This window comes from Microcebus murinus, chromosome 19 (genome assembly GCF_040939455.1).
Source record: "Microcebus murinus isolate Inina chromosome 19, M.murinus_Inina_mat1.0, whole genome shotgun sequence".
NCBI lineage: Eukaryota > Metazoa > Chordata > Mammalia > Primates > Cheirogaleidae > Microcebus > Microcebus murinus.
Window position 1 is genome coordinate 31,189,803 of NC_134122.1, and position 17,663 is coordinate 31,207,465.

General features: G+C 52.9%; 1 protein-coding gene across 6 annotated transcripts; it reads right to left on the bottom strand.

The window, feature by feature from the left end:
- Positions 1-6,930: 6,930 nt before the first annotated feature.
- ABHD11 (abhydrolase domain containing 11) lies at positions 6,931-9,449 on the bottom strand. 6 transcript variants are annotated; one of them, XM_012742230.3, is made up of 7 exons: positions 9,264-9,449; positions 8,958-9,093; positions 8,083-8,256; positions 7,740-7,910; positions 7,590-7,631; positions 7,450-7,505; positions 6,931-7,218 (listed from the first exon to the last, which is right to left on the bottom strand). In XM_012742230.3, the coding sequence occupies exons 1-7, from the start codon at positions 9,383-9,385 to the stop codon at positions 7,086-7,088; spliced, it is 834 nt and encodes a 277-aa protein (XP_012597684.1). In that variant the 5' UTR covers positions 9,386-9,449; the 3' UTR covers positions 6,931-7,085. The 6 variants fall into 6 exon arrangements, 5 of the variants coding, with proteins under 5 accessions (XP_012597684.1, XP_012597685.1, XP_012597683.1 ...); XR_001148279.3 differs by having other exon boundaries at positions 7,149-7,218; positions 7,590-7,641; XM_012742231.3 differs by lacking the exon at positions 7,450-7,505.
- Between the last annotated feature and the right edge of the window lie 8,214 nt (positions 9,450-17,663).

Consider the following 17,663-nt stretch of genomic DNA (forward strand, 5'->3'; position numbering starts at 1 on the left):
GTGAGTGCGGAGCCCCGGCTGGAGGCTTGGGCATCAGGAGTAGCCTGGCTTGGAGTAGAGTGGAGCCGTGGCCACAGTGCAGGGACTGTGTGTGTGTGTGTGTGTGTGTGTGTGTGTGTGTGTGTGTGTGCATGTCTGGGAGAAAAAACAAGGCCTGACAATGCTCCTGGACTGGCGAGGGACAGATGGAGACAGCTGGAAACATGGCAGGGGCTGAAATAGAAACTGTTGCACAAGAGGCTGTGGGTCCCCAGAGCAGCCACCTCTGGGACCACTTCGGGGGTTGGAGGTGTGGGTGTTTCAGTTGGGGCTTTAAAGGATGAGCAGGATTGGCCAGTGGAGAAGCGGGGAAAGGCATTCTGGGCCGAGGTACGCACAGAGATGGAGATTTATGAGAGAGCAGGTTCCTTCCCCGTGGCCACCAGCAGTCCCCACGACATCCCCGGCCCCGGCCCCACTCTTCGACGTAGAAAGTTGGTGAATCCTCGTCAGGAGAAATGCTCTAGAAAGTTCTGACCCTGCTCCAGTCAAAGGGGGGATCTTGGAGCCCCAGTTGGCATTCTGTCCCTGCACTCCCACTTGTTCAGGGCCGTGAGGTTTCCTTATTGTTCATAATTGATCCTGGTGCCTTGATGTGGCTTGTCACGTCCTTCGTGATCTGGTCCTGCTCCACCTCTCGGGGCTGCCTTCCCGCTACCCTGGGAACCAAAACGCCCCCCTGCTGCGGTGCCTTCAGCCCTGGAGCACCCCCTCCTGCTTTCTTGTCCCCCTCCCCATGTGCCCGGCCATGACTGCTGGTCCTTCCCTCCCAGACATCACCGCCTCCAAGAATTTGTCCTTGAACACCCAATAACGAGTTTTGGGCTCCTTCTGTATGATCTCACAAAGACCCTGATTTATCCTGACAACGGCACTCTTGTGTCCTGTTCGGGTATGGTCTGTGTTAGGTGTCTGTCCCGATTAGACCGGACTCGCCTGAAGGGTAGGAGCCAGGTCGTATTGATTGATTCTCCAAGGCTGGCGTGGAAAGTGCGTTTGCAGAGTGACAAACGCTTGTGAACTTGAACAAGCAGTGTTCCTGTAAGGGAGTACTGGGCAAACGCTGGGCGTTGGGGAGCTCCCACGGCCCCTGGACAGAGTTTGGGGTTTCCACCCCAGAGGCTGGGAAGGTGGAGGCCAGCCTCTGGCCCACTGGATCCTGATGTTGGGAGCTGCTGCCATCTGCTGGGCATGGCCAGTGTTGCCTTGCACCTGCGTGTGGTGGTTGGGATGAGGGTAGTCACCATCTGTCTTCCAGAAGCAGGACAATGATGGGGGAGTACAGGGGCTGTAGTGGTCTGGAAGAGGAAGAGGAGGGAGCTTTTGTGGAATTCAGGAACAGAATTGTTCCTGCAGCATAGTTGTGGAGGTGGGGCAGCCGTCCCAGGCTCCATGGCTGGAGTGTGAGTGTGAGTGTGTGTGTGTGCGCGCGCGCGCACACGCATATTGTTGTTGAGGTTCTCCTGTTGTTGGTTTCTCTTCTGGGAAGTCTGGCCCTGGCCTTTTTCTTTTCTTTTTATTTTATTTATTTATTTTTTTTTTTGAGACAGAGTCTCACTCTGTTGCCGGGACTAGCGTGCCGTGGCGTCAGCCTAGCTCACAGCAACCTCAAACTCCTGGGCTCAAGCAATCCTCCTGCCTCAGCCTCCTGAGTAGCTGGGACTACAGGTGTGCACCACTACACCTGGCTATTTTTTTTTGTATATATGGAGGTCTCACTATGTTGCCCAGGTTGGTCTTAAACTCCTGGGTTCAAGCCATTCTCCTGCCTTGGACTCCCAAATTGCTGGGATTACAGGTGTGAGCCACTGCACCTGGTTTGGCCTGTTTATTGATTGTACAAAGCACTGGCCGTTGTGTGAGGTGCCTCATTTAACCCTTACCATGCCCCTTTAGGGAGGCCCGCAATTACTCCACTTCACAGGCGAGGACTATGCAGCTGAGAGAGGTGCGCACAGTTGTAAGGGTTGGGTGACCTGCTGTGGAGGCTGCCCAGCCCTGCCAATTCCCACTGTTTTGATCACAAAGTGCAGCCCCCTATACAAGTGGCAGCTGTCTCCCTCACCCCCCAGTCCACTTTCCCCTTCCCTAGGCCTCGGCTCAGCCATCCTAGCAGAGGAGGAGAGGAGGGAGATGTGGGCAGTTGCAGTCAGGGAACCACCCTACTACTTAGCGTGTGCCGAGATAGTGATCCCGGATGACCTGAATGTAAGTTTCTTTTCTCCTTTTCCCAGTGAGAAGATTAAAAGAAAAGAAATATGGTCCTATATTCTAATTTAAACTTTCAGAGATGTAGATGAATAATTGACTCCCTACTTATAATACTTAGTTAAAATATTTAACACTTAAACATTTAAAATCCTGTATTTTAAAGAATAATTTTATTTGGAAGCAATGCTTCTCCACTCTCAGGGTTTGTTAAATCTCATCCAAACCCTTCACTTGCACTTCTGCCTCCCATTGTCATTGTCACCATCATGTGTCATCCTTAGGGCCCCCTTTGAGTTCCCTAACACAGTTTTCTCCGACACATCTTCACTTTTGGTTGGAAATACAGCACTTTTTGAAGCCGTGAATGATGCTGTCACTGAAAATATTATTCCAAGTCATGGGAGTGATTAGGATGGTTGTTTTTCATCCAAATAGTAGGTGTATATTTGTGATCTCCTTAAGGCAACCACAGAATTATGTAACATGGCAATCACCTCTTATTCCTTCCTCGTTCCCTTTTCCTGCTCGATTCTTCTCCACAGCACTTCTTACCATGTGATACACTTGTTAAATCTGTTCATTGTCTCCCCTCACTAGAATGTGAGCTCCAAGAGGTCAGGGAATTTCATCTGTCTTGTGTCCACCACCTGTAAACATGCCTAGAACATTGTAGGTGCTCAAACAAATATTTGTGGCATGAATAAATGAATGACTGTAAAGCTCCTAGAAATGTTTGCTAGTCCAGTGGCAGCCGGGTCATGCATGAGGAATGGCACTGGAGTTGGGTAGCCCTGCAGAAGCCAAGTCCGTATGAGGAGGGCATCTAAATCAGGGGGAGCCCCGCCGTTGGGGATTAGCTACATGCAGGGGGTATGTAACTAACACAAGTTATGGAGCAGATTTGAGGACAATAGGAGGTACGTTTCTCACTGTTGGGGAAAGGCTAGGATATACCTTCTGCTGTTGGACTGGAACTGAAGGTCTAAATGTAAACTTTTTTCCCCAATTTATGTAGACAAAGAAATAAACATAGATGTAAATGTGTATGTTTATGTGTGTGTATAAATGTGTGTCCACTGAGTTGGCCTGGAGTAAGATGACCCTAATTGCAACAAACAAACCTAACACCCAGTTGGTTTCCAAATACTAGTCCCAACTAAAAGGAAACTAGGTATCCTTGAATGGCTAATTCCAGGGCTGGGGCAAGGAAAAAGATGAGCCTAAAATACTTTGACAGAGAAAGAAAGGAAGTGTTCAAAGAACAATAGGGCGTGTCCAAACGATGAGAGGCCGGCATGGGCATCAAAATAAATGATAGGAATGGACCAAAATCCATGGAATAAAATAGGAAACCACAAGTCCACCTGATATAAGTAGATGAACAAATAAATGTGGGTTAAAGTTCTTTACAATAGAATGCCAGCTAATAAATGTAGAATAAATGATGAAATTAGAAAACTGCCATTTGCAAACCATCATAATAATCATTCATTTGGGCAACAAACATCAGTGGATGCTGGAACCTGCAGGTGAAAAGTGGAATGAGGAAAAGGATGTTTCATAGTCTCAAAGCATCTCCCCTTCCTTAATTAAGCATCTAAATCAAGTGATCAACATTAATACTACCAGCCATGGTTCTAATTGGCATTGGCTACAATGAGGCGAACACAGCATCATTTTTGTGGTATCACTGCCCAAAATGCATTACAGTAGCCTAATCACAAGGAACGACTGGACAAACCCAAATAGAAGGACAGTCTGCAAAATAACTTCCCTGTAATCCTGAGAAACATCAAGGTCATGAAACTCAAAGGCTGCAAACTGTTCTAGATTGAGGGAGACAAGAGAAATGCGACAACTGAGTACAGTGTTTGATAACATATTAGATTTATTTTTACTTTAAAAGGTTATTATATTTTTGGACATTGACGAGCAGTTTGAATTGTTTCAAAATAAAAAGTTAAATGCCTGGCAAGAGCGTTGGCCCTTCTCCGGGCCGACTCCTGGTGGCCTGCAGCACGGATCTTGGACGAGCTCTTGAGGAACCCCCACTGTCTGCCTAGGTGTGAAGGGCCTTTGTGCTCCCACTGTCCCCGGACCCCTGCCACCCTTTTATGATTATATCTATGCTTCATTCCTGCTAGCTCCAAGGTCCCTGAGAGCAGGGGTCCCGTCTGGGCCCTGACACAGAGGAGCTTCTCAGAACACATTGAATGAATCTCAACAAAGAGGGTATATTTGGGGTACAACTCAAGCCCATCTCTTCATTGGGGGTTCAATTAAAGAAACTGTCAAGCCCGGCTGGTGGGGGCACACCTGGCTGAGTGGGGCTCATCATTGCAAGGGTCTTCTGGGGGGCCTTGCAGGAAGCATTTACTGTTTTGGGCTGGGTTGAGGCCATAATCCTCAAGACATAACCTTGCTGAAAAAGCCTCTCGAGGGAGAAAATTCCCTTTTACACATTCATGTTACTGGTGTACTCAGAGTGCCTGTGGAAGGTGGCGATCACCTTGAGGGAGGCGTGGGATACTGAGAAACCCGAGGGCACAGTAGACCTACCTGTGCTCTTGGATCAGAAAGGTGGGAATACTACAGGTATTATGAGCAATACTGTAGGGAACATGGGTATTCAAGTTGTTAGGACAGGCTGAGCACGGTGGCTCACGCCTGTAATCCTAGCATTCTGGGAGGGTGAGGCAGGAAGATCGCTTGAGGTCAGGAATTTGAGACCAGCCTGAGCAAGAGCAAGACCCTGTCTCTACAAAAAACAGAAAGATCAGCCCAGCATGGTGGCACTCACCTGTAGTCCCAGCTACGAGGGAGGCTGAGGCAGGAGGATCGCCTGAGCTGAGTTTGAGATTGCAGCGATCTATGATGATGCCACTGCACTCTATCTTGGGGAGTGAGACTGTCTCAAAAAACAAAAAAAGATGTTAGGATGAATTTGCCAGGAATAAACTTTTTTTCTTGCTTTCTGATGAGGTGAGGTTTGTTTTTTTTTTTAGAGACAGTATCTCTCGGTCACCCCAGGTAGAGTGCAAGTAGTGTCATCACAGCTCGCTGCATCCTCAAACTCCTGGGCTCAAGCGATCCTTCTGCCTCAGCCTCACGAGTAGCTGGGACTACAGGCATGTGCCACCATGCCTGGCTAATTTTTCTATTTTTTGTAGAGATGGGGTCTTGCTCTTGCTCAGGCTGGTCTGGAACTCCTGGCCTCAAGTGATCCTCCCACCTCAATCTCCCAGAGTGGTAGGATTATAGGTGTGAGCCAGTGCACCCGGCCACAATTATAGTTGTATGTATGGATGATGCCATTCAAGGAACCACGATGCCGACCCTTCAGGATGGGGGCTGGGTCACCTAGTATCTCTCAGCATGGCAACAGTATGGGGCCAAGTCCTGGCTCTGTCCCTCCTTTCACATCACAGGCTATGGGCAGAGCACCCCCTGGGGTAGAAGGAGGCCTATGACTGGGCTGGAAGGGGCCAAGTTTGCTGTTGGCCTGGCCAGAGGCTTCCAGGATGCAGATGGCCTCCTCTTCTGGGCTGGCCTGCTGCAGGCGGGGCTTGCCAGGGAGTGCCTTGCTTGGAAGGGAGGGCAAAGGGCCTTGTCGTTCACTTGCCCCACCCTGCTGACAACACTCCCAAGTCACCAGGCCACTCTTTGTCCGCCGCCCTCGAGGGGTAAGTGTCCTTCTGAATCTACCTACCTTGTCCTTTCCTGAAGATCTGGTGAGAAATCCTTTCCTCCTTGGGGGTCCAAACACCCTGCCTAGTCTGCTTGCCTTGAGGCCAGGCAGGGGCCACACCTGCCACCTCCTCTGCCTGGCCCAGGTCCTCCTGCTCTACTTCGCAGAGGTCCCTGAGACTGGGGCACTGGGGGCAGGTTCGGAACACCTTGGCCCCCTCCCTTCCTGACATCACATCAGGGCCAAGGCCAGGCGGAAGGGCCCAGAGTGGGACACCTCATCCACGCAAACCCGAGATCACTGCCCTCTCTTTTGCCACAATACAACAGAGCCCAGAATCCCAAGTGGCTGGAGCACTGGGGGACAGCCAGACACAGCTCTCCTTGGACCAAGTTCTCCAGGAGCGGGATGAAGCCATTGCCAAGTGAGAGGAAGCTGCTTGCGGGGGACTGAGAGGGTGGCAGAGGGCTCCCTCCCAGGGCCTTGCTCTGCTGGAGGAGGGGAGGGGAAGTTGGACATTCCGGAAGGAAAGGCACAAACACCTGGCCTGTCACCAAGGCAGGAGTTGTGGCCACACCTGTCTATCCTGAGGGCCCAAGCCTCAGGCGGCTCTCCCTGCCACCTGCAGGAAGCGGGCAGTGGAGGCCGAGCTGGACACATGCAAAGCTAGGCTGCGCGCTGTGGAGGCCCAGCTGCTGGAGGTCCTGGCAGAGAAACTGAGACTGAGGCAGGAGGTGGAGGCCTGGGAGGTAGGGTGGGAATGCCAACAGGGCCTGGGAGGAGTGGGGAGGAGGCCACAGGATTGGCCTTGAGCCTGCTTTCCTGCCCGCAGGAGGACATGCAGCAGCTGGTGCGGCAGCGGGTGCAGAGTCAGCTGCAGAGAGAGTCCAGGGGTGCTCTGGGAGCCCATGCAGACCCTGGAGCCACCAGGACCCCCTGGGTCAAATTCCCTTGGGGTCAGGGACGTTGGTGGTGAGAGCTCAGCCTGGACCTCTGGGAGCAGTGTCTTTATTCATTAAAGTCTGAGGTCTGATCACCCCCACACCCTCGTGCCCTTAGTGCCCGCCTGAGTCCTTCTGTGCCCAATTGCCGAGCAGGCCGCAGGGACTCGAAGCCTGGGATTTCATGCCTCTCTTGCCAGCAAGTCTTAGACCAGGAAGCCTCGGATGGCAGCCACGAAGTCCTGCGGGCGGTCGGTGTGGACCCAGTGGCCAGCGTTAGGCACAGTCTGCATCTGGGCCCGAGGAAAGAGCCGCATGATCTCAGGGTGGTGGCCAGGACTGTGCACCGCAGGGAAGGCCATCGAGAAGGAGTACAAGTGGGACGAGGGGGAGAGAGAGAAAAGCAGAGGCAGGGTGGGGAGAGATAGAGAACCACATGAGGCCTCATGCCCAGTGATATTTCTGGGCTCTCAGGAGCCCCCTGCCTATACCCAAGCCACCCCAGGCAGGCTCCCCAGGCTGGGGGTGGGTGAGTAAGGCATGCCCCTCCCATTGCCCAGGCTGGCTTACTGCACGTATTTGGAGTTTTCACCGAGGAGGAAGAGGGTTGGGCCAGGGTAGGATTCCTGTTGTAGTGGGAAAGCCATGATCTTGTCCAGGTGCTGGACCAAGGCATCCAAGTTCACCCTCCATGTGAAGCGCCCACCTACCTCCACCAGGTTAGTGAGCAGGAACTTCCGCACGGCCATGTCCTATGGGGGTCTGGCAGTTAGGGGGGGGTCCTTGTGAGGCCTGGGTCCACCACTCTTCCCTCGACAGGTCCCAGTCTAGAGCACTATCTGGGGGCTTGGGTGCATCACCTGGACAACAGAGCTGAGCTGCCCATCGGCCAGTTTTCGGGCGCAGGAGCGGGGCACCTCATCTGGGATGTCTATGGCCCTCATGGCTGCCATATAGGCTTCGAAGTTTGAAGTGGATGTGGTCTCCACTGGGCTGATGTCCACAGCAACCAGACGTTCCACCAGCTCTGGCTGTGGAAAAGAACTGGACTGGGGACCAGTCTCAGGGCAGACACAGTGGGTCTCAGGCACACTTTCCAGAGCCTGAACTTGGCCATCCAAGGCTTGTTTGAGTCCTAGGTATCATGCTGAGCACTCAGGGTGTACACTAGATGGGAGGAGGCCCCAGACAGGGGTGGCTCACCCTTTGTAGTGACAGCAGCATGGCTGTCTTTCCTCCCATGCTGTGGCCAACGAGGACACAGGGCACCAGGCCCAGCTGGGGCAGGAGGCCCTGCAGGTCCTGGCTCATGGCTTCGTAGCTCATGTCCGGGCTGTGGGGGCTGTCACCATGGTTCCGAGCATCCACTGTCAGCACCTGGGGAATGGGGTGAGACAGGGCAGTGCTGGCATCCACTACTGGGTGTGGATGGCTGAAGGACTGGTAGGGACTGCAGGTTGGGGGTGTTACTGAGCCTGGGGACAGTTACTGAAGAGAGGGAGGGCCCAGATGCCGAGAGGACCCAGTTCCCAGGCCTAGGAAGCCCAGATGAAGAATCTGGGGCCACTGTGCCAGAGATGAGGAAGGCCCAAGGGGTGTGACTATGTCTCTGAAGATTAGTCCTGACTGGAAGGGAAATCCCAGGGAAAGCCAAGAAGGAGACTCTAAGAATTTCCAACACTTGGAGCACAAAAGAATGGGGCTGCCATAGAGGCGGTGAGCTCGCTGTCATCCCTGGTGAACAGGCTGGGGCTGGCACCTTCATGGGCAGGGTGTTGGCCCCTAGGCATTGGCCAGCCAAGCCTAGCTTAGTGTGGAGCAGACAAACGGGGATCTATGCCATGAATGAAGATGGCAACATGAGGGAATGGATGGGGGTCTAGCTAGGGCCTGGGTCTGCCTGTGAGGCCACCACCCTTGGAAGAACTTATTTCATTTCTAACGTGGAGTTACCTTGGCTGAAACTGGCCACCCCTCCTCTGTGGGGGCCCAGAAGCGAGTGCCCCTCCCGGTCTCCTCCTAGGCCCCGCCCACTGAGGTTCCCCCCCCCCTGTAATCCGCCCCACCCGGAAGCTCACCCTTCGGCCTGTCTGTTGGGCCAAGGCCTTGGCGATAGACTTGAAGTTAGTTTTGCTGCCTAAGAGCCCATGCAGAAAGACGATGGCCGGGAGAGCTGCCTCCCCGTCCAGAAGACTGTAGGAAAGCGGCAGCGGCCTGGCGGGAGGGGACAAGGACGGAGGCAGGGCCTGAGCGGGGGGAGGGGGAAGGGACGTGGGGGCAGAGTCCTGGGAGGGCGGGCCCGAGGTAGTGAGGTGGGGCTGTAGGGGCCAGGCGGGAGGGCGAGGAGTGGAGGACGGCCTCCCGCCCGGCGCCCTTGAACTGACCTCGGGTCGGCGCCCTCTCGGCTGCCACTGCTGCTGGGTGCGACGGGCACCCTGGAGAAGCTGGAACTCGGGGGACCGAGCCCCCCATGGGGGAGCCTCCAGGCTCGGGCCCAGCGGAGCATGCCTGCAGCCGCCACTGGAGTGTGCCTCACCGGGGATGTCCTGCCCACGCCCCGCCTCCAGCCTCTGCGCGGAGCCCCGCCCACTTCCGACCGGAGCTCTACCCTCTCCCCGCCCCTGTCCCGTTTCCTTACGTAATCCCAGAGACCTGTGCGTCCCCACCTCCGGCCCCGCCCCTTACGCCGTGCGCAATCCCCGCAGGCCCCACGCCCGCCGCCCCGAGCGCCGCACCTGGCACGCTCTGGGCGGGGCCACCCCCAGCTGTGGCCCAGTCCCTCGCGGAGCGCAACTCAGCCGCGCCCGGTGCAGAATCCTCGCGGGGAGTCGGGTCCACGCCGCTCCGGCTGTCCTCGGTTCCCGGCTCGAGCTCTGGGCGGCCTCCGGGAAGGTCCTTGGCCAGCCGAGGAGGGCCTGCGTTGGCCCGTGCCCTGCTGGCTCGCTCCCCGGCCCTCAGTCACCGCCCTGGGCGGGTGCCAGACTCTCTGTGCCTCGGGCTCGGGCTAGAGGCGCCAGGAGTGGCTCTTGTCGTCGGAACGCCAGCTTGGTGGCGCGGTGCTCCACAGCGGGGCGCCCAGCCAGGCCGGATGGAGCGCGGGACCTGGACCCATCCTGTAGTCGTGGACTCTAGAAAGAGCTAGGTGGGACTGTAAAGGTCCCCCTCCAAAACCCTCCGTCCCCTTTACAAGCGGGGAAACTGAGGTGCAGAGAGGGTAGATGAGGCAGAACCAGAGTCTCTGTCTGGTCGTCTGGTCGTGTTGCGAGTCAAAGTGGGAAACTAGCAGTTTGTACTCTTGCAGACATTTGCTGGGCTGACCTGAAAGGCTCAGATCAGCTCTCCACCATTTCTCTTTTTCAGCAGAGAAAAAAACAATCCTCCCAACCCCGGAACTTGGCACATCTTTCGCAGAGTCACCTCCCTTGGGAACCCTGCCCCGCTGCTGTCTCCTCTCCCTAGTGTATGGTAGCGGTGGTGGCTACGTTTCGCGTCTCAGTTCCACTGCATTCCATCCTTCCGCAGTTGCAAGAGTAAGCTGCTCTTTCTGCAGCTGATTTAATCTCGGTGAGAAAAGAACTTTTATCTGAGGAATGTGAGTCTTTTTAAGTTATCAAGCCCAGAAAGACAGACATTCAAATGAGACAACAATCACGTCCTACACCCCTTTGAGGTATGTATTCATCTCTTGAAACTGCTGCTGTTGCCGCACACAGCTAGCTATAAATTAACCTAACCGTGCTGCACCTCACTAAAACCCACACCCTATAGCTTAACAATATATATAGCTATCACTAATCAGTATTATTTCTGCAAACCAATGATACTTCTTTTTTTTTTTTTTTTTTTTGAGACAGAGTCTCGCTTTGTTGCCCAGGCTAGAGTGAGTGCGGTGGCGTCAGCCTAGCTCACAGCAACCTCAAACTCCTGGGCTCAAGCAATCCTACTGCCTCAGCCTCCTGAGTAGCTGGGACTACAGGCACGCGCCACCATGCCCAGCTAATTTTATATATATATATATATATATATATATTAGTTGGCCAATTAATTTCTTTCTATTTTTATAGTAGAGACAGGGTCTCGCTCAGGCTGGTTTTGAACTCCTGATCTTGAGCAATCCGCCCGCCTCGGCCTCCCAGAGTGCTAGGATTACAAGCGTGAGCCACCGCGCCCGGCCCAGTGATACTTCTTGACAAACAACTTTGTATCAGTCCACTGCCTGTCCACCTTTATCACCTTTAAAAACCTGCCTGTAACCAAGCCCAAACAGAGCTCATCCCAAGGTGACTTGTGTCTGAGTTTTCTAGGCAGCTGTTCTCACTTTTGCTCAAGTAATCTCTTCAAATTATATTTTGTGCCTCAGCCTCTTCCTTTTAAATCAACGATGGCATTCTTCTGCTCAAAAGCCCTCAGGATTCCAAATGGTTAATTTTTTTTAAAAAAGCCTTCAGGGACTTTCCATTGGAACTTCACCACAGCATTCCAAACCTTCTCCTGTCTGGTCTGCTCCTACCTCTTCCCACCTGTACACTCCATTCTCATGCTCCTCCACCAGGAACCCTGCCTGTACGTCTTCCCCCATCACCATCCCCTGCTGGGTACTGTGTCTGATACCCAGTTGCCCAGAGTCCTAGATATCTTTTAAGGCCCAGTGTAACTGCCACCTCCTCCTCAAGCCTTCCCAGATTTCCTGAGTTGAAGCTACTCTCATCTTCCCTACATTCTCCAAGCATTTGTCAGTGTTTCCTCTGTAGTATTATAGGATTGGCCTTCCCTGTGTCCACCGTAGGCTGATAGAGAACCGGAGCTACATTTTGTTCATCTGGTGCAAAGTAATCTTACTGAATAATCATAGAGAGGTTCAGGGCACTAGCGAATGCTTAGGTGAAGGTTCAGCTGGTGGCTGGCTGGGTTAGTGCCCCCTCCAGGAGGTGACACCTGGGCCAGCCAGCGACACAGCTCCTCCCCTTAGAGCTGTCCTGATGCAGTCAAGGACCAGTAGGGTGTGTCCTAACTCCAGAACTCATCTCCTTGCCTAATGGGACTGGGCAGGTGTTGTGCTCTAATTTGAGGATCGAATTAGAGTCCCTTGGGATCACAGGGGACTCTAAACACACCAGGGGGTATGATAATTTGTTTCCAGCATAGTCATTAGGAGGGGTATGAGGACACCTGAGCCCTTGATGGTGGCTGGTTTGAGGCCTGGGAGGGGTCCTGGGAGGATGTTGTTCTAGAATTGGCAGGTGAAGGGAAGAGGGTTACTGGTTCAGAAGGACAGTATTTCAAGGTGGTTTCAAACAGCTCCCTGCCACCCCTACCCCCAGCCTACTTGTCTAGTCAGGTCACCTAAGCCTGGCCCACCACCCTAGACCATCTAGGAGCCAAGGAGCCCCATGTCTAGGGACAGAAGCAGCCTTTAGAAATCTACTCAGAGTCCTGGGCCCCAACCCTGTCACGTGGCTGGTTAGGGCCAGGCCTGGCAAGCAGAAAAACCAGTTGGCTTGAGGTTTCCACTTGAACACTCCGGAGAAAGTGGTGGGGGCAGGGGACAGGTTGTTGCTATCTGGGAAGGACTCTGGTGTTGGTGTCTTAGGGCGGGGTCATCCTGGAGGCTGCTTGCGTTTCCCAGCTTACTGGGGACAGGTCAGTGCTGTTGGTTGGGGAGGGTCCCCCTCGGGGGAGTGTCAAGCCACCTTCTGGAGCCCTTGGTGTGCTGAAGTGCAGGTGGGAGGAGAAATGGTGGCCCCTCTGCGGGAAGGTGGAGTCTATACTTCCTGGGAAGTGGGAGGGCACCGTCCTTATTTTGGTGATGAGGAGGATGAAGTAACCCAGCTCCAAGTCACTCAGCCAGTGCGTGCCCCAGCCTAGATTCCTGCCTAGATTTCTTCTTTTGCTGACTCCTAGTGCAGTGCTCCCGGTATTTTGTCAACACCCTTTAGACCCGGGACCTAGGGCTAAAGGGGTGGGGCCTGCGGCAGCAGGGAGACTGCGCCCTGGTGGCGGTGGCGTAGAATGGGTTAAGGCGGGGAGGTGGTAGGTGTCCCGCAGCCGCACCTGGCCCAGTATCGGTCACGTGGCCAGGGTTTCACCTGCCCCGCTGAGCAGGGACAATCAGGCCGCTTGTTTTGTGGCTGGTCGCCATGGTGACAGGAGCGTGCTAGGGGAGGTCACCAGGGCAAATTCCTGCCAGCCCGTCAGGTGGAGCTGGGGTGTCAGGCGTGCTGGAGCCTGTCGGGGTTCCTGGAAGACCCCTGAAGGTTTCCCGTGGGGCTGTCCCCAGGGGTCCCCCTGCGTGACTCCCCGGCCAACCTCCTTCCATCCCCACCCCCCTCACCGGGCTTGTCTCTTCCCAGATTTTGAACCTGAGTTTATTAAGCCGCCAGGTCTTTCACGTACTTGATCTTGTTTAATCTGCACAGCAGCCTTTCCCACGTGGGAAGCGTAATCCTCGCGGTCTGTTACCTGGTGGGGCTCCCCCACGGCTCACTGAGCACTTGGAGAGCAGGCGCTCCTTCCTGCCTTGCCTCAGCTGCCTGCCAGTCACCTTCCTAGACACAGCCAGGGACAAAGCAAATGAATAAACCATACAGCAATGCATTGTGTGGAGTATTTACTTTCTTCAGAGCAGGTTAGGGAGGCCTCTGGGGACCGTCCCTAGAAGGCGGGGACAGCACGTGATCATCCTGTAGCTCTTGTTTCAAGAACACCTCCAGGGGCTCTGACTGCCACCTGTTTGCCCCACCGGCACCTCCTCCCTACCAAGCCTTCCCACCAAGTCCATAGATTCTTCTCCTGTTTTCATCTGCTCCTCTGCTCCCACAGGCTCTGTGTCAGCAATGGTTGACAACTTTTTTTTTGCCTCCAGACTCATGTGTCCCTCAGGAGCAGTCTCATCACACACACAGATTCTTAAAGTGTGCAGGGGGCGGGGCGCAGTGGCTCACACCTGTAATCTCAGCACTTTGGGAGGCTCAGGTGGGAGGGTTCTTTGAGGCCAGGAGCTTGAGACCAGCCTGGGCAACATAGTGAGACCCCTGTCTCTACAAAAAAATTTAAAAATTAGGTGGGTATGGTGGTGTGCACCTGTAGCCCCAACTACTTGGGAGACTGGGCAGGAGGATGGGTTGAGCCCAGGAGTTAGAGGTTATAGTGAGCTATGATTGCACCACTGCACTCTAGCCGGAGCAACAGAGCAAGACTCTGTCTCTAAAATAAATAAATACATTTAAAAAAGCGGGCAGGATGAGGACACTCCCTTTTGGAGTGGATGGTAAAGGAAGTCTATGTAGTTTGAAACCCAGAAACCTGTACTGCATTTGAGAAACACTAACTTTGCAGGATGCAGTCCAGTCTCTTCGGTCTGCATTTTGGAGCCTTTATTTATTGAGCACTTTCTATGGCATGCTGGAGAGAGCCCAGATCAATTCACAGACCTGATAGATACTAATGTATAATCCACACACTGAGTAAATAAGCAAAAGAAAATGAGAACAGAAAACCAAAGAATCGTTCCCTTTCAAATCCTTTTTTATTTTTAATTAAAAAAAATATTTTTTTAGAGACAAGGTGTTGCTCTTTTGCTGAGGCTGGGGTGCAGTGGCATACCTTGAACTCCTGGGCTCAAGTGATCCTCTAGCCTCAGCCTCCTGAGTAGCTGGGACTACACTGTAGGTACCATGCCCTGCTAATTAAAAAAAATTTTTTGTAGAGATACAGTCTTGCTGTGTTGCCCAGGTTGGTCTAGAACTCCTGGCCTCAAATGATCCTCCAGCTTTGGCCTCCCAAAGTGCTGGCATTATAGGCATGAGCCACTTCACCAGGCCTCAAGTCCTTTTTCTTAAAGAACAAAAAAAAAAGAAAAGAAAAAAAACACCCCAAGGAACGTGATCTGGGCTTGAGGTCAGGTCAAGCAGCTCTGCAGAAGTGACGCTTGGCTAGAGGTCCGAGGATGAGTAGGAGTCAGAGAGTCCTACACGAATGAGTAGGAGTCATTTGTGTGCAATGGCGAAGCCACGGCATCTCCCAAGGCAGAATCTTAGGCGTCCTTCTTGATGCTTCTTCCCTCCTTCCTTCTCCTCTCTCCCCTGTCCAGTCCCTCACCTAGTTCTGCTTAATTTTTATCTAGTAAGAGCTGTGATTTCTGCATGCTACTCTCCCGTCTCTCCCTACATTGCTGCCTCTTCCTGGTCTTGTCTATTTTGGTTCCTCCAGACATTTTCCTACGTGGTAATGAGCACGATCTTTTCAAAACATGATGTGTTTCTGTGTTACTCTATTCTTTCCTACATGTTCCTTTTTTTTGTGCTCCGGGTTCTGTGCTCATAGCCCCAGGAGATGCATGTGGCGGACCTAAGAGTAGAAAAGCTGGTTTATGTGTTTCAAAACCTGAAGCCCTTAGGCTTCAGGAACTAGCGAATGCCTCAGCAGGGACAGTGTCTTGGCCAAGAACAGGAGGGCGATCTGCTGCCTGCTTCTTGGCAGGGTCTCCAGAGAAGGATGGCTCATGGGCCTACTAGGAAGCTAGGACCATAGGCAGCTTGCAAGATATCCCCTTGTCCCAAGTCCAGAGCAGACACAGTGCAAGCTGTAGGACCAAAGGGGCTACTGATACAGGACCATTGTTGCTCGAGGGCTGGATGCTGTCCAACTCTCCCTTCCCCACTCTCCCTGCCCCCCAGGAAATCTGGCCCTACTGAATGTCCTGGAATCGTGGCCCATTCAGGAGGATTGAAGTTAAACTTCCTTCCAGCTACATTCTTTCGGCAGAATGGAGCACCAAGGATGGACACTAAGATGAATCGCAGAAAATAATGTCATTGCACATCTATGTTTGTGGACTGACATTTGTAATTGCCAAACTAGAAGGAGGCAGACATATGAACACCAGGAGGGAAAATGTTCTGGGCAGCAGGGATAACATGTGCAAAGGCCCTGGGGTAGAAAAGACCTTGGCTTATTAGAGCAACAGAGAGGAAGCTAGAGTACTCTGGAGCAGAGAAAGCAAGAGGGGGGAAGCACATAAGACTGGCATGGTCTGAACAGGAGCCTGGTAAAGGATTGGGTTCTCCTAAGAGAAATGAGAGCCAGTGAAGGGTTTAAGCAGGGAGGGACACGATTTACATTTTGATTTATTTGTTTTATTTATTTATTTATTTTTCTTTTTAGAGATAGGGTCTTCTTTGTTGCTCAGGCTGGCCTTGAACTCCTGGCCTCAAGGAATCCTCCTGCCTCAGTATCCTGAGTAGCTGAGACTACAGGTGTGGCCCACCATGATATATATATATATATATATACACACACACACACACACATATTTTTTTGAGATAGAGTTTCACTCTGTCACCCAAGCTAGAGTGCCGTAGCATCATCATAGTTCACAGCAACCTCAAACTCCTGGGCTCCAGTGATCCTCCTGTCTCAGCCTCCTGAGTAGCTGGGACTACAGGTGCGAGCCACCACACCTGTAAGAATCAGGTGAGAATGTGAAACAAGCTAATTTTTTTCTATTTTTAGTCGCCCAGCTAATGTATTCTATTTTTAGTGGAGATGGGGTCTTGCTCTTGCTCAGGCTGGGTCTCAAACTCCTGACCTCCAGTGATCCTCCTGCCTCAGCCTCCCAAAATACTAGGATTACGGGTGTGAGCCACTGCACCCAGCCATAATTTATATTTTTAAAGGACTGTTTGGCCACGGGAGGGTGGGCACAGATGAGAAGTGGAGCGGAGGAAGAAAAATCAGTTCGGAGGCTGCTGCAGATGTTCAGTTCCGACACGACGGTAACTGTTGATGGGAGGTGGCTGTGGCAGTAGAGGGAGGTGGCTGTGGCAGTAGAGGGAGGTAGATAGGTTTGGAATATATTTTGGAGTTAGAATCAACAGGAGTTGATGGAGAATTGGAGGGAAGGGAGGAAGATGGTGGTGAGGGAGAGAACGGAACCAAGGACTCCCAGGTTTCTGCACTGAACACGTGGGTGCGTAGCTGTGCCATTTGCTGAGATGGGGAAGGATTTTTTTCCCTCTATAGGGTACTAGTGGTAGGAAGAATCTAGACTTTCACTTGGGGCATGTTAAGTTTGAGATGCCCCTGAGATATCATGAAGGTTAACATTTATTATTAAGTGCTTAAAAAGTGCCAAGTGCTGTTCTTGGTGTTATATATCCATTAACTCATTTAATCCTCATGATGACTGATAGAGGGGACATTATGATTAATGAGCCTCCCTTTAGGGATGAGAGAATTGAGCCACAGAGAGGTTAATGAATTGCCTGTGATCACACAGCTTGGAGGCAACAGGGCCAGGATTGGATCCCCAGGGGTTGGGCTCTGGGGGCCACGCTGGAACCTCTGCCCACTATCACTCCTGGGATGTCCCGGGAGGCAGCTGGTCACTCGAGTGGGGATCTCAGGGCATAGGGCCGGGAGCTAGCAGGTGTAGAAGTCATGGGATTGGGCAAGATGATCAAAGGGACAGTGCATTGGAGGAATAGAAGAGGCCCAAGACTGAGGACCCTTGGAATCAAGTGGAGGAGGACCGGGAAGGGAGGTGGAGGTGGTGTGGGCAGAGAGGGAGGAGGAAGGCCAGGTGAGGGTGGGTCTCAAAGGGCTGCAGAGGAGATGGTGGTGAGGGCGAGGGGGCAGTCTATCACATCGAGGCTGCCGAGACAGTGAGTAAGCTCCCGAGAGCAAAGTGACCATTGGCCATGGCAACGTGGAGGCCACTGGTGACTTGCCGGGACCCCCAGGGAAATGGAGAATGGGTGGGAGACACCAGAGGGGCTGGTTGTACC

What these genes read in the sequence shown, in the direction of transcription:
- ABHD11 (XM_012742229.3), bottom strand. Translation starts at nt 9,385, where the DNA reads ATGCTCCGCTGGGCCCGAGCCTGGAGGCTCCCCCATGGGGGGCTCGGT. An exon ending in CCCAACAGACAGGCCGAAGG is followed by an intron (nt 8,257 to 8,957) that starts GTGAGCTTCCGG and finishes CCCATTCCCCAG; the next exon opens with GTGCTGACAGTGGATGCTCG. An exon ending in GAAAACTCCAAATACGTGCA is followed by an intron (nt 7,219 to 7,449) that starts GTAAGCCAGCCT and finishes TGCGGTGCACAG; the next exon opens with TCCTGGCCACCACCCTGAGA.